Source organism: Rhodnius prolixus, unplaced genomic scaffold, assembly GCF_049639745.1.
Source record: "Rhodnius prolixus isolate KJV_2025 unplaced genomic scaffold, Rpr scaffold_8, whole genome shotgun sequence".
Lineage (NCBI taxonomy): Eukaryota > Metazoa > Arthropoda > Insecta > Hemiptera > Reduviidae > Rhodnius > Rhodnius prolixus.
Window position 1 is genome coordinate 2843319 of NW_027411593.1, and position 14609 is coordinate 2857927.

The following is a 14609-nucleotide window of genomic DNA, read 5'->3' on the forward strand; positions in this document are numbered from 1 at the left end:
GAAAAATGGGGCAAACTCTCTGAACCGCTCTAAAGACTTAAAAACACAATGCAAAACATGAGTTCTGGAAACCCGAAGTTATCTTAAACCTAGGATATCTGTGCAGTGATTCACACTTCCTTTGCAGTAAAACCATTTAAGATACATAAAAAATCGATTCAGTAGAGCATACTTTACGGGGAAGCTGATCTCAGCAAAATGTTTTGTGTTTTTCCCCCCTGGATGGTACCTAATCTAAAATATCTAATTTTTTTAGTTTTCCGATAATCTCTGTTGAGTATTTGTGAAAAACAAACGCGTATACATTCATCAATTTCTAAAAAAAAAAAACACTCGTGTAAAATTGATGTTTAAATTTTATAAAAATCAGATAAACGTTTAGAATTTTGGCAATGCAGAGTAGTTTGGCTTGACTCCATAAACATAGAGAGGATGTCTTAAAGGCAGGTGTCTTTTGCCCGTAAAGGTGTGCATCATCAGCTGCTTAAGCCTAATTGAAAAGTTTGTCTTATTTCTCATTTTTGCTACCATAATATCGGTAACTTCCCAAAATGTCGGTGTTGAGAAAAGTGCCCGGGGATTAACTTCTGAATTCTATTGTTCCATATTTCACTGTAGTAATGGTTCCTCGCTGATAATAACAATAGAGGTCGTAATTTTTGTAGTCTTTTGTTCTCGACCTACTTTTCACCATACATATATGGACGTTCAGACCAATCACTTTCTTGATTTACTCGCCCATCTTATTTTTACAAATTTGCAAAATTATGTTTTAATTATAGAAGGGTTCTCTTGAATCAGACAAAGTTATTTATTTTATTTACACAATTCAAGTTTAACGAATCGGATGTATTATTTTTGTTTAATAGGTTTTCATTTTTTGGATTTTCCCCCTTTCTTAATTTGACAGTTTTTGTGTCTTAATTTACACAAGTTAACAAATAAATAAATAAATAAATAATGCCCTAGAATAGGTGTAACAATAGAATAACCTCACGCTGAAACAATATGAAAGGTTATATTTTCACTTTGTAGTTTTTTAAAATGATTAAGTTTATTTCATTATCTTTAATAACTCGTATAGTTTGGCTTTTCTCAAAAAATTTTTAAATTTTGAACTCTCTGGATACGAGAAAATATAGTTTATTATAGTTCTGAACAAAATCACTTAATTTTTTTCGTTGCAAAAGCTGTTACTACAAAATTTCTATTAATTTTGTTCTTCTTAGTAATTTTATTTTAAGCAACAGATTTAGGGGAATTTTGGAAATAATCTTGAGTTTGTGTGTTTGGGAAGTCTTAAGAAATCGAACCTGTAGGACATCGATCAGTGGTGTCGCTTTAATGAATCGATTTTTTTTTTCAGTTTCGTTTTCAAATGTTCAACATAAACGGCTTGAAAAATTTTCTTTTTTAACTTCTGACTCTCGTTAGTTACATTTTGATGACGTAATTTTTTTTTCGTAAGATATTTTTTGAGGCTCTCTCTATAAAAGCTGTTTCAATACCACATTCAGTATTATTTCTGGGTAAATATTAACTAGCACTATGGCTGTAACTCTTCGCTTGAAGGAAATCTGCTGCCGGAAGTAGTATTTTCTGTTCTAAATTCTCGTAAACACTTCCGGCGATTTTCTTTTAACTTCTCAAACCCAAGTTGAATCTATAAAGTCGGTGAATGGATGTATATATCTTAGAAAACAACGTGTGATATAAAAAATGCAGGCATGCGCAGGCAGAGTGGAGAGCCAGCCAGAAACCGACGCAGATTATTCCCGGATATGGGCAGTCGTTTTAAAAAAACACGTCCAAATTGAAGTGTGGAGCAGCAGACGCGATAGACTTGGGAAGAAGTTTTTTTTACCAAATTGGGGAAGAAAAGCAATGTTTGTCCAGCTATTCCGGAACATGCGCCGAAAGCAGGAAAAAAGAAGAGCGTTTACAACTGGTTCGATTGTTTTTAGGCGGGAAAAGTAACCTGGATGAACCACGTTCCGGGTTGTTCTTCACAATAAGCGTGACGAACGACAACATCGAAGTCTGATTCAGACAATTTACGATTTAGAATCGTGTAAGTCGTAGGAAATAAAGGATTATTGCGTGTTCACACCAGGATTATATAACTATTTTTTTTTTGTTGTGTGTATCTTAAATTTAATAATAATAATGCTTAAATTTAAAATATATTCACCAGAAAGGTTTTGCGCGTTTTTATTAAAGAAGTAAGTTTGCAAGTAAGAGAACAGAGCGTTGAGAAATTGGAGAATTGTATTATGTAGTAAACGATGCGGGACCTGGTCCGTGTGACGGCGGACGTAATCTACTCTCCTAACATTATGGTGAATTGTTCAATGCCCACACATAGTGATGGGGGCATCGCGCATGCGTCACTGCGGGAAAGATTGCGTTTAATTTTGTGTTTCGCAGCCAACACTTGAGCCTTGAACAGCGCTACGATAGCAGCAGTGTGTCTTTCATTTTATATAACTTCTCATGTTATTAATACAAAACCTTTTTTAGTTTGTGGCGTATCTTTACAGGTTTTTAAAGTTTTTATTTTTAGTTTTATTGTGCGAACAAATTGTGTGTGATGTCTTCAGCGAATTTAACTGAATTATTAATTAAGAAAATTAAACACCATAGAATATTGTATGATTCTCGCAGCCCTGATTATAAGAACATTAGAAAAAAAGACAAAATATGGGAAACATTAGGCAGAGAATTACGTATTAGCGGTAAGTACCAAATTGTTCATTTATTGTTTGTGCATGAGTTGTAATTTTTGATCAGGATATCTTGTTTAAAAGGAGTTAACTTGAATTTGGAGTATTTCAAGTGTTAACATGATACTCAGAACTTCACTCTCCCCACCCAGGACGCGACAGGAAGTTAGCGGTTCAAAATTCCCCAACCGGAAATGCCATTTTCCTTGAATTGACTTATTTTTACTTTTTCATATATCATTTTATAAAGTTTTACACAAGAAATAGTTCGTTTCAACATTCTTTAAATTTTTGTATACACGGTTAACACATGTAGAACTAACAGTATTGTTCGAAATTATTTTCTTTTAAGTGGAGTTTGGGTGTGGAAATGAAAATCTTAAACTCAACTCCTCCTCCTTAGTAGAGCAACAGATTTTAGATTTTCTTTTTACAAGAAATACAAGTTTATCTTAAGTTGAAAATTTGAAATTAAGTTTAGGTACCGCCAACGGGGGGGGGCGCCCCTATATGTCGAGTTTTACTCAAAGTCGAACCTCTTGACTGAATTGTAAAAGCTGTTTTTGATTTTTCTATATAGTTCCACTGTAAATTTCTCTTTAAAAGTTTGGTAATCTCTCAGTTCACGTGTGAATTTTATCATTTTAATAAGATTTTATTTTTAGGGCGATTCCTACATCAATTGATCATGATAGGAAGTTAGTGGTCATAATTTACCAACCGGAAATTCCTTTTTTAAACGTTTTGTTTTAACGTAAATGTCAACTAATATTAGTTCATAATTTAAACATAGAATATTAACACGTAAATACCTTTAGGTCTATTAAATCTATTCCTAGAAAATAGATTACAGTGGGTTTCCTTGGTGAGGCTCAATGTTAAGATTTTTCTCGTGCCATTTTTTTGAACGTTTTGCGTTATCATCACATAGCTCACCAATCACAATTTGCAGATTTTGGTAATTCTGAATTTTCAGTTGACCGTAAATGTGTTTTTGGGGGGAAGGGGAATGTTTCCGGTAAAAGTAAAAAAGAAAAAAGAATTAAACTAAAGTTTCCGCCAAGATATCTACCAATGAATTTTGCCGTAAACTTTTTGAAGGCACATGAACAGTTTTAAGGGGGGCCTCCCCTTGTAATTGGCGTTACACATCTCCGGCAATCTGTTGCTGCATTGCATTGTGGACGTGGTGGGAACTGTTTGTGTCGGAGCTGACTGATGCACAATAACAACCAGCCAGCACATTCACAAGACTCGGCAGCCCCGCCTGCTGGCAACAACAACTCCATCCCCACCACCAATCTAGCCATCTATATTTAGTATGAGGAACTAAAACCTTACCAGAAATCTATCAACCTTTTTAAATTTGAATTGGCAGCAACTAGTTTCTTATAGAAAGCGGCATTTTTGCCCCTTTTTAAGAGCTTTCCTGATTCAAAACAGTGATTTTTACAAATGTTCCACTGTCGCTAAACCGTTCCAACGATTTCCGGTTGCGTGATTGATAAATCGCATCCTTTTTCATTTTTAACATTTACCAAAACCTTTCTCTAAAAAGCGTTTTTTGTATTTTTTTTCAATAATTCACTTTCGTAATACAGTGGAGTCTCGGTTATCCGTCACCCTTTTATCCGTCTATTCCAATTAACCGTCACTGTCTTCAGTATTTAAAAATTTTTAAAAAGAAAACTTTTTAAAAATTTATTTTAAGTGAACAGAAATTTTAAAGAGTCCTTTAGCCTTAAAAAAAAGAGAGTCCTTTTGTCTAATTTTGGCTCTAATTTAAGATTAGTGACGGTCACAACCCCGTTCAACGCAGAGTGTGAATATTTTCTTTTGAGATGTTTCCCTTTGTCTTTTAGGTACATACTGGTGTCCATCATTCGACAGTTTGTGGGTTTTTTTTCTTAAAAAGAACAACCACAAACAAAACCGCCCACAAAACCGATTAGATGTCGCAGACATTGTATTCATTAATTTTAATACCCAATAGAATGAATTGAATAATGAAAGATAGCTGACCTTTAAGGCTTAAGCGTATAAACGTATAAAATATGTATACCAGTTAATACAAAAGTTTTATACACGTTAAACAAAAGAATCTGGAAATTTTCCTGTTTTTCTCCATTATCCGTCTATTCGACTATCCGTCACGTGTCCGGTCCCGGTCATGGCGGATAACCGAGACTCCACTGTATTTATAAAAGATTAAAAAGAATGAAATATGATTCAGTACCATAAATTTCCTGATAAAGTAAATACATTTTCAGTATTTTTTTCCACATTTCTCTGCATTTTACAGGTTTACCACCTTAATAATGTAATGCGAAAAATAGATGTGCTGAAATTGCAATTGTGGGATAATTTGCAAGAAAATTTCTTGCAAATGCAGTTATAGTTATTGAATTGTAAAATGGCAAAGGTCATTTCAAGTTTTCACATTAAATTTTTTTTTTTTGTGTGAAGTTATTGTGAATGATTTAAAGCCAAAGGGAACATGTGGTAAGGCTGGCCTGGGAACAAGTTTGGTAGGTTTTTCCTTTTTAACCATTGTTCTTCCCTCTTTATTTTGTTCTCAGAGCTTCTTATCCCCGCTATTGTATTATTTCAGGTAGTTTTTGAATAAATCATCACTGACTGGAATTTATTAAGTTATAAGGAAATTCTGTCAGCTCTTACCCACTCGGTACTGTCTTGGAAACCACCAATGAAGGCAATTTTTCTTCCTCTACGACGACCCCTGCTCTCGAAACCTGTTTCAACAAAGATGGTGGCACAGAACATTGTGTGTTTCGAACGAGATTTTTAGAAAATCTCGCTTCCTCCAAAATACTAAAAAAAAAAAGTCAATTCAATAAAAAGTAGTATTTCCGGTGGAGAGATTTCAATCGGTAAACTTCCTGTAGGTGGTTTCCCTAGAGGTGCGCGCAAAGAATATATTATGTTCCAGTTTCCGGCGATTGTTTCATTTCTAGTGCTAGAAATTGTTCACATCAGGAAGTACGTATGCTTAAGTGAGCAAAGTCTTTAAAACAACAAGAAATCCTATTTTATCGGTCTCATTCTAAGCTCTCCCTGTTATTTGTACTCCCTGTCCAGAATTGAGGAAGATGCGGGTGTGAAGCTATTTTAGGAAAAACCCAATATCACTGTAATTAGCAAGGAATGAGTATAGGCAAGTAAAAGGAACACTGCAGTGTCCATGATTGGATTACGGGCTTCCAGAACCCTCGGATATGTGATCTAGTTCTGAGTATCTCCTTCCAACGGGGTCCGTTAGAGGCGGTAGTGGTAGCTCAAATAGCTGTCTTCTGGGAACTGTCAGTACAGAAAGGCAAATCCTAAAGATCCCCAATTTAATGATGCAATAATAACAAAAAGGTCTCCCCTGTGGTTTGGGCGTTTGCCCCAACCCTCCATGTGTCATAGATTGAATGACGTCACCATAAATTTCTCTCAAGCTTACTTTTAGAACGCCAATAACAATCTGAACACTAACTAGCCTTTAGCTTTCTATTTAAGCAATATAGTCTAAAAATAGTTTTGTATTGACGAGAATTTTTCATTATATTGGCAAAGAAACTGGCCTGGACAGTCGCCTGATTTTCTCATTCATAATTGAAATTTAGAAGTGCGGGCAGTCTGTGGCCCCCCTAAAATTAATTAGCAGTTATGAGATCCTCGTGGCGCAACCTGATCCTGTAATGCACCGAACTTGCTAATGTGGAAGTTTGGAAACTGAAGCTCTGATTCCCACTAATTTTAGTTTTCAACGTATTCATACCATTTCCGTTCGTTCATTAACAGTTTTGTTCAGCGTTAGGAGTGGCTAAGATTGCTGAGGAGTTAAAGATGGAGTTTCCCTCAACTGTTTGTTGTTGACAATGCCGTGGATGGCATGACCAAAAATCTTTTGAAATAACAACGCATCAGATTGAAGAACTCAAGTCGTAGAGCAGTTTCGAGCTCACTGACCAAACATCTTCTCTATGAATCTTAGTTGAACCTATCCTTTTACTTGCCTCACTTCGGTTAAAAATACTCCAGTAGAAAGATGCTCCGACAAGATATCTTTGTCCTAAATTGAACTTGTAAACAAAATCTAACTAATTTACGTCTTCTTCATGGTCTCTTTCTTTTTGTTTTAGGTGACATATTAAAAAATAAATGGAGAAATTTAAGAGACACTTACGGCAAGCATTTAAAAAGTGTTTCTCCATACGCTGGACCAAATGTTAAGAAAAGCTACAAACATTGGCAATGGGCCACCCATATGGAATATTTCAAACCATATCTCTCATATTCCTATATAACGACAAACGAACCAGAAATCATCGACATCGATAACGATACTAGTAGTAATGTTTTCGGCGCTAGTAACGATTTTAACGAATCACTAGCGCCAACGTTTGATTCACAAGAACAGGAACGGCATTGTTATGGCCAGCTACAATCAGTGTCATCAGTTATCGAACAAGAAATCGATTTCCTGCCAATAGTTTGTAAACCAAAAAAACAACGACAACAAGAGGATAGATATAAACTGTTGGATGTGCAACCGATGGAAGACACATTGTTCCAAAGATACAATGAGAACGTACACAGAAGTCTGGAGCTAGACGCTACGGAGTTGATCTTCCTTGGTTATGCTAAAACTATTAAAACATTTTCTCCAAGACGGCAGGCCAGGATGAAGGTGAAATTAGCTCAGATTATCACCGAAGAAGAAGAGGAGGATGAAGAGGATGTACATCAGTTACAAGAATTAGCGCTGTCTTCAATGTCAGGGCCATCCTCTAGTGATCTTATAAGTAAATGTTTAAAGAGTAACCTTCTTTTGGAGAAGGTTATTAATTCATAGTTTGTGTTTGTAAATAGCTATTAAAGAAATCATTGTTTTCAAAGAAGATACTGTCAAATTTTGATTTGCATGGTTTAAGCATTGCTCACGATCGTGCTTCCTTTAGCGTGCCGGTTTGAATGCTCTGATCAGCAGTTTCAAACATCAGTTTAGAATTATTTATTATTAAATTAAATCTTCACCACACTCTCCTAACTGAATGTAAAGGGAATTTAGATCTATATTGGTAATGTCTCTACCTTCCAAAAGAACTTTTGTTGTTTTACTAGATATTTCTGTGTTGGTCCATCTTGCGTTTTACCAAGAGTAGTCCAGTGATTACATCAGAAGGTATTAATCAGTTTGGTATTCTGTATAAAGCAATGCTTGCAATGATAAATGTGGTGATCCTGAGCGGCGTAGACTGATTGCAGCGCACTCAAAATGCCAGTCTTATCTGCTCAAATATTTATCCTTTGATAAGAAGTTGTATCGATATTATGACGTTGATAAGCCAGAAATAACTATTCCTTACCCGAAGCTGGATATATATATATATATATATTTATCGATATATATACTCGTATATTTATCTTTTTCAAAAAATGTGTCATGTCGGTGATCCTCAGTTTAGTTGGCATTAATGATGTGTGTGATAAGAAAAGTGAAGTTTCCTTCGAATTTTAATGTTTCTTTCTTTCTCTAATTCCAGTACCCGGCGGTAGTCCCAGTTCACCGGGATCAGTGCCCATCGCTCCGAAGAAGCTCTCATCAGTGGTCCCACTGTCTAGTACCTTGCCGACCACTTTACCCACAGCATCTCCTTCATCGTCGTCCGTACCGCCACCACCTCCGGAAGTCTGTCTAAGATGGAATTCTTATTATTCAAATATGCAAGCTACATTCCCAACTTTGCTCAATAATGAACAGTTCGTAGACGTCACACTAGCCTGTGAAGGAAGGTCTATTAAATGTCACAAGGTAAGTTCTATTTTTTTTTTTTTTTTTTTTTTTAGAATTTCTTATCCAATATCGGGAATTTCTGGGTTTTCTGCTGTTGCCTTTACCAAAGAATTTTCTTGAGAAATTAAAAATTGAAGAGAAGGGAATTGGAGATGGAATAGACAGATTTAAACTATGAGACCCACTTCTCAGGCTATATTGGTTTCAAATTAGAGACTTGCCGGAGTAAGAGAGCTCAGTACTGTTGGTAAATCTAGATTTATTTTTAAAATTAATCACACTGTTCAAGAATAAGAAAAATACTAAGTTCACTAAGACTCATTCTGGTCAAGCAAAGCCTACACCAGCGCGACCTCTGGGTCTGTTATGTTGACTGGGTAGCGCACTTCTTCTCAGGCCTTAAGAGTGGTGTGAGCTTAAAGGATCAAACTATGAAGGCCAGATCATCTCTCCTCCACTGAGGTGAACTTAAAGAGTCCTTCAGGATTGTTCCGCCTTCTGGAGATGCTGTGTTCAATAGACATCCATAGAGCTCTTCTTTTTTTCATAATAACTTATGAACATAATAAAAAAAAACAACATAATTTTACAAAAATTGCAATAATCAATCTCTCTCAATGATTTAGTGCAATCAATGCATATAATCCTCATTTGCTAAGCAGTATATCTTAATTTTCATGTATTTTTTTTTTTTTTTTTTTTAGGTAATGCTGTCTGCATGTTCATCCTATTTTGAAGAATTATTAAGTCAGAATCCTTGCCAACATCCTATAGTCTTCATGAGAGATCTCAAATTTTGGGAAGTACAAGCGTTGGTAGAATTCATGTACTCTGGTGAAGTGAACGTAGCACAGGAGAAACTTCCTTCGTTATTGGCCGCAGCTGAAGCTTTACAAATTAAAGGTAATTTTTTCTTTTTTATCTTTACAATATTTCTGAGTGTTCTCGTTTGTTGGAAAAGTTTTTCCTTCTCTCGGTTTTCATGGTTTTTTTTAAAACTGTCCGGTAGGACAGTTGTATAAGGGTTTTCTATTTAAGACTTCCCAAAATGTCTTTTTCCCATTATCCACGCTTGTAGAATTGTAATTTCTTGTTGCCATTATTCTAAATGCCATCAAATGGTGAAACCCAAAAGTGGCAGTAAGGTCCTTGTGTTAGGTTAGGTTTTTGTGTAATTCTTAACATTTGTTTCACTGCAATCACTAAATGAAAGGTGATTAGGATTTAGTGATTGCTGTAAATTTAGTGAAAGAAGTTCAAACGGCGAATGAAGCTGCAAGCAACTTCTGCAAAATCCAGATTTAAACTTTAAAAAAACTATCATTCCTTATCCCGACCGCTAACCAAACACTTAGATCTGATTTGCATCCTTACTAGCCACCAATTTTCTTCGTTATTCTTCTACTAATTCTATGGGATAATCTTCTGGAACTGAAGATATGATATTTATGTTCTACGATTTTTTTAAATTTTATGTTGAAGGTTTAACGGGCCCTAGCCAATCATCTCAACAAGATGAAAGTGATTACATGCCTATACAAGACAGCGATGAGGTTCCGATGAGTCAGTCCCATAAAAGAGTTCGTAAACGGAAATCAACAAACCCAATGGCATACCCATCTAGACAGCCCGTAAGTTTTCTTTTTCTTAATTCTTGGTTTCTGTTGTGCTAATTTTGATTGAGGACAGAATTAAATTATTGCAAGAAGATGACCTCATTTGCTGACTTTACGGTGTTAGGCCTCACCTACACTAACATTAAATATAATCTTCTATCAAATTAATCATTTTACACTGGAGCCAGCCATCTGAGTCATCTTCTGCCAAATGTTTTCTTTTTTTAGAAAACTGCAACATTATGTATCCTTATGCAATAGAGGTTATTTTCATTCATATTGTGTTCAACAGCCACAGCCACCACAATCAGCCAAGCAGATGCCAATGATGCACCCAATCGTCCAACATTCGACCAGTCCTTCGTTATCTTCGACTGGAGGTGCTAGTAGTAGCGGAATAGCAGCACAACTTCCTACTTCCAGTCCAAATCGTAAGGAATCAACAAGCTCCTCCTATCATCCTCCAGTTAAAATTAAAAAGGAAAGAGAATCGACTCCACCATTGGTAAGAATTTTAGAAGTATAGAAAATTTTAATCATTTTGTTGAGGAAAAACGTACGTGTTTATGCACTGCCGTAGAGTTTCTAAGCGATAAAGCAAAGCATGTATGATGAAAGCTTTGAAATGTGTGATGCTTCACCCTGAAAACTTGGATTAGTTCTGGATGATTTTCCTAATCTTTTATTTTTTTAAAATCGATGATTTAAAAAAGAGGTGTGATTTGCTTAAAATAAGTATGAAAACTGCTTCTATATTCGACCATTAAGGTCTCTTAACGGGATACCTACTCCGTTTGAGCTTCATTTCAGCAAGTTATACTCTTTTTCAGTTTTCACCATTACAATTCTTGAAAACTTGCTCTTTTCCTTTTGCAGGCACTGATCAAGGAAGAACCTCTGGACCTCGGCAAGGATAGCATGGTAAGTAAACCATATTTCTTCAAATAATATTATTATTATTATTATTTTTTTTTTTTTATGATTTAAGGTGCGTCAACATCTAAGGTTATTGGCGCCCGGAGCTTTTTTCAGTGCACTGCCGGCCTCCGGACATTGTTCTCTCGTTACAGACAACACTGTCCATCACCGGTCAGTGAACTGTAAGAAGCTTCTTGGAAGAGAAAATCTCCTTAGATTTTCCCTTCTTAGCAGCTGGATTCAAACCCGGGACCTCCGCGTGGGAGTCCAGTACGCTAACCGCATTGCTAATCCCTTCCCTATATTATTATTATTAATACTATTTGTTTAATATATGTAACTTTGCAGGAAACTGGCTCGAACAATGGACACGACTTATCGAACGCATCTAGTAGTTATCAGGCATCAAATTACGACCGGTCACATTACTCTGGTAAGTTTTTCAATCATTTTTTAATAAGATCATTTAAAAAAAATGCTTTTAAACCTTGTTAACACTTTTTTTTGTGGCCCAAAATGGTTATTTCTAGTAAAAACCACTTTTTAGAAAATTTATCCCGATGATTACTATTTTCCGAACAGTGTGAGAAAGTACCAAAAATTTCTGCCCAAGATCTGTCTTGGGTCTCTAATCCGATTCTAATCTAATTATGGCAATCTTTCAACTACCTGGTAGGCGCCACAGTAGCCGAGCGGTTAAGAGGCGAGACCTGCAAAGCTAATATGTATTGTGGTACTGGGTTCAATACCCGGTCTTAGGCCTTGGATTTTATTAAAAGAAATTTAAATTTAAGAAATGTTTGCTAGAGGCCTTCGCCTTGACACCTAGTTCGGTAGTTGACGTAAAGCCAGCCTGAACAAAATAGGCGATTACTTTACTTTACTTACGTTTTACTCAACCAACTGGAAGTGCGTTCTACTGCAGCTTTAATTCTGTTCTGATTGCGCTCAGAAACGTCCTATTAGGAGGACCTCTCTTAGTAGTAATTCATCAGCACTGCTGGTATCTTCCTGTTTCAAGTCAAAATCAACAATTCTTCCCTTCTTCCCACATCTTTTTCTACCTTCCCATACATCGAGCACTTCCGCAATAGTATTAACTTTAACCGTCATTCCTTTTGTTTACATTTTGACCCCAAAAATGCAGAACAAGTTTTGTTTCCTCTGCCAGTGAAGGAGTGCTTACCATCTTAATATTTACAATAATCTGCTTTCAGTTTGTGAGCTCCATATGAAAGTTTGCTTTAGACTGGTTGCTAAAGTTGGAGATACCTGCGACATAATGTTTTGGGAAGTGAAATTCCATTTTAGGTGCTGTGAGTTGTGTGACAAGAGTTAAATTCAGCTTCGGTTTATAGTGAGGTTTATTTTAATAGGCGCCCATAAAAGCTTATCTATCCCCTCTGAAAAATGGAACTTTTCCCAGTTAGTAATACATTTTCTTAGTAAAGTGTTATACTAATTTTTTTGTCTTTTCTTTTAACATAAAATGTTTTATCACAGCCTTAGTGTTACAATCTTACCCAGTCTCTGGGCAGGCTCAAATTTATGTGGTGGTTTTTTATTTTTTTTAATATTATTATTTTTTGTTTACAGGCAGATCATTGGGCAAACCGCAGAATGGACTCAGCGATGAAGAAGATCAAGATCGTCTATCTACGCACAGTAATCAAAGCGATGATGCAGCATCGTTAGTAGAACAGAAACATGATCCTGGAGACGATGTTTCAGATGCATAAAACAAAGCAAAAGTGTTGAGTGCTATTAGAAAGAAGAAAACACAACAAAGAGAACAGAAAACTTAAAACGCTAAAAAAAAAAAATTGAGCAAAATTATTTTATTTTTGCTTTACACTTATAAATTTTAATTTTTTAAGTTTTAGATTTTTCTGTTTTTTTTTTTTTTAAATTTTTAAAGTAATCATTTTTTTTTTTTTACTTTAAATATAATAATGTTGAAAAAAAAAATATTTAATCGAACAAGTGCCGATACCATCCGTGCCACTATATCTCCTAATATTTATTAATTAATTTTTTAATTATATGTTTTTTAATTTTATTTGATCTCCAAGTGTGTTAATTATGGATTTTTTTGTTTCGTTTTATTATTATAACGATTAATAATATTATTTTAAATTGAAATTTATGAGACTGGTAGGGGCTTCTAATTTATGAAAATGCGTTTTTCTCAATCTTATTTTTGTTCTTTTTCTTTCTTTTTTTTTTTTTTTGTACTAATAATAATTAAAAATGCATTTAAATAATTCAAAAAATATAAATACATATATTTTTTTGCATGAATGCAAATTAAGAGAGAGAGAGACGCAGAAATATAGATATAAATAGTAAGAGAACAAATATAAACGAATTATAAAAAAAAAAAATACTATTGTAATATAAAATTAAATAGATTCATTAACAAATTTTAATAAAGCCCATTCCAAGAAGAAAAAATTAAATAAATAAATTAATTATTTGTGTAATTCACTATGATGTACATAAATTGTGGAAATTGGTATTTAAAAAAAAACAATTTTTAATAAAAAGAAATATCAAGGAAAAAAAATAAAATCTGTGAATATGTGATACTTAATTAAAAAAAACCCTTAGTATTACGATTATTATTATGATTATGGCATTCTTTTTTTTTAAAAACACGTAATTATATTTTATTTGTTTAAAAATAATAAATTAATTAAAAAAGTAAAATAAAAATAATAATGAAAAGTATTGAAAAGACCAAAGGAGACATTTTTTGATTTGTAAGAAATTAAAATTGTTCATAGTTTTTAAGTATTATTATTTTTATTTTTAGTTCTACACTTTCTCAGGATTTTAATTTTATTAATTATTATTCAACTTGTATATTATTTATTATTATTTTTAGTCCAAACAAATATCGGAATGGCAATATCAGTAATTTTTTTAATTGAGATTGTATTATATTCTTTTTTATTTTTATTTTTAATGAAAATTAAAAAAACACAAACGTTCTTTTTAAATAGTTAGATACACTTTTAGAAATTTCATTAATTTTTGAATTTTTGGCCTTAAAAGAAAGATGAAAAACAAAAATCGATAATATACTATGTATAATTTATATTTAAAAAAGAGAATTGCTTTTTCTTTTTGAAAAATTTTTACCCATTTTTTTCTTTTCTTCCACTTACTTGAGTAGAAACTTACGAGGGTCGTTTGAAAAGTCCGTGCAAAAATAGAAACTACTTAATTTTTTGGGGTAAACCTTTTTTTTATTTTTCAACATAGTCTCCTTTTAGGCTTATTACACTTCGTCCAACGCTGCTCTAGTTTGTTGATCCCTTCCGAATAATAGGATTTGTCCCAAGTCTGAAAAAAATAGCCATTCGTTTCTGCAATCACCTCCTCGTTTGAATAAAATCTTTTTCCCCCTCCAGCCATTTCTTCATATTGGGGAACAAATAGTTGTTCCGAGGGAGCCAAGTCTGGAGAATAGTGGGGGGGAGGGGGATGTGAAACGAGTTGGGAACCCTATTTCCCATTAATTTTGCGACCACAACTGCTGAGGTG

General features: G+C 34.3%; 1 protein-coding gene across 12 annotated transcripts in view; it reads left to right on the top strand.

Moving 5' to 3' along the window:
- Positions 1–13631, top strand: part of LOC141450687 (uncharacterized) — a 91783-nt gene extending 78152 nt beyond the window's left edge. For 11 of the 12 annotated variants that reach the window (XM_074121354.1, XM_074121347.1, XM_074121348.1 and 8 more), the window contains 7 exons: positions 8276–8544; positions 9231–9429; positions 10009–10157; positions 10435–10647; positions 11019–11063; positions 11409–11493; positions 12657–13631. In XM_074121354.1, coding sequence (XP_073977455.1) covers positions 8276–8544; positions 9231–9429; positions 10009–10157; positions 10435–10647; positions 11019–11063; positions 11409–11493; positions 12657–12799 — 1103 coding nt within the window. In that variant the 3' untranslated portion in view covers positions 12800–13631. Of the gene's footprint in view, positions 1–96; positions 2736–6871; positions 7535–8275; positions 8545–9230; positions 9430–10008; positions 10158–10434; positions 10648–11018; positions 11064–11408; positions 11494–12656 lie in introns of those variants that run through there. The other variant, XM_074121345.1, reaches the window with a different exon arrangement.
- The last annotated feature ends 978 nt before the right edge of the window (positions 13632–14609 follow it).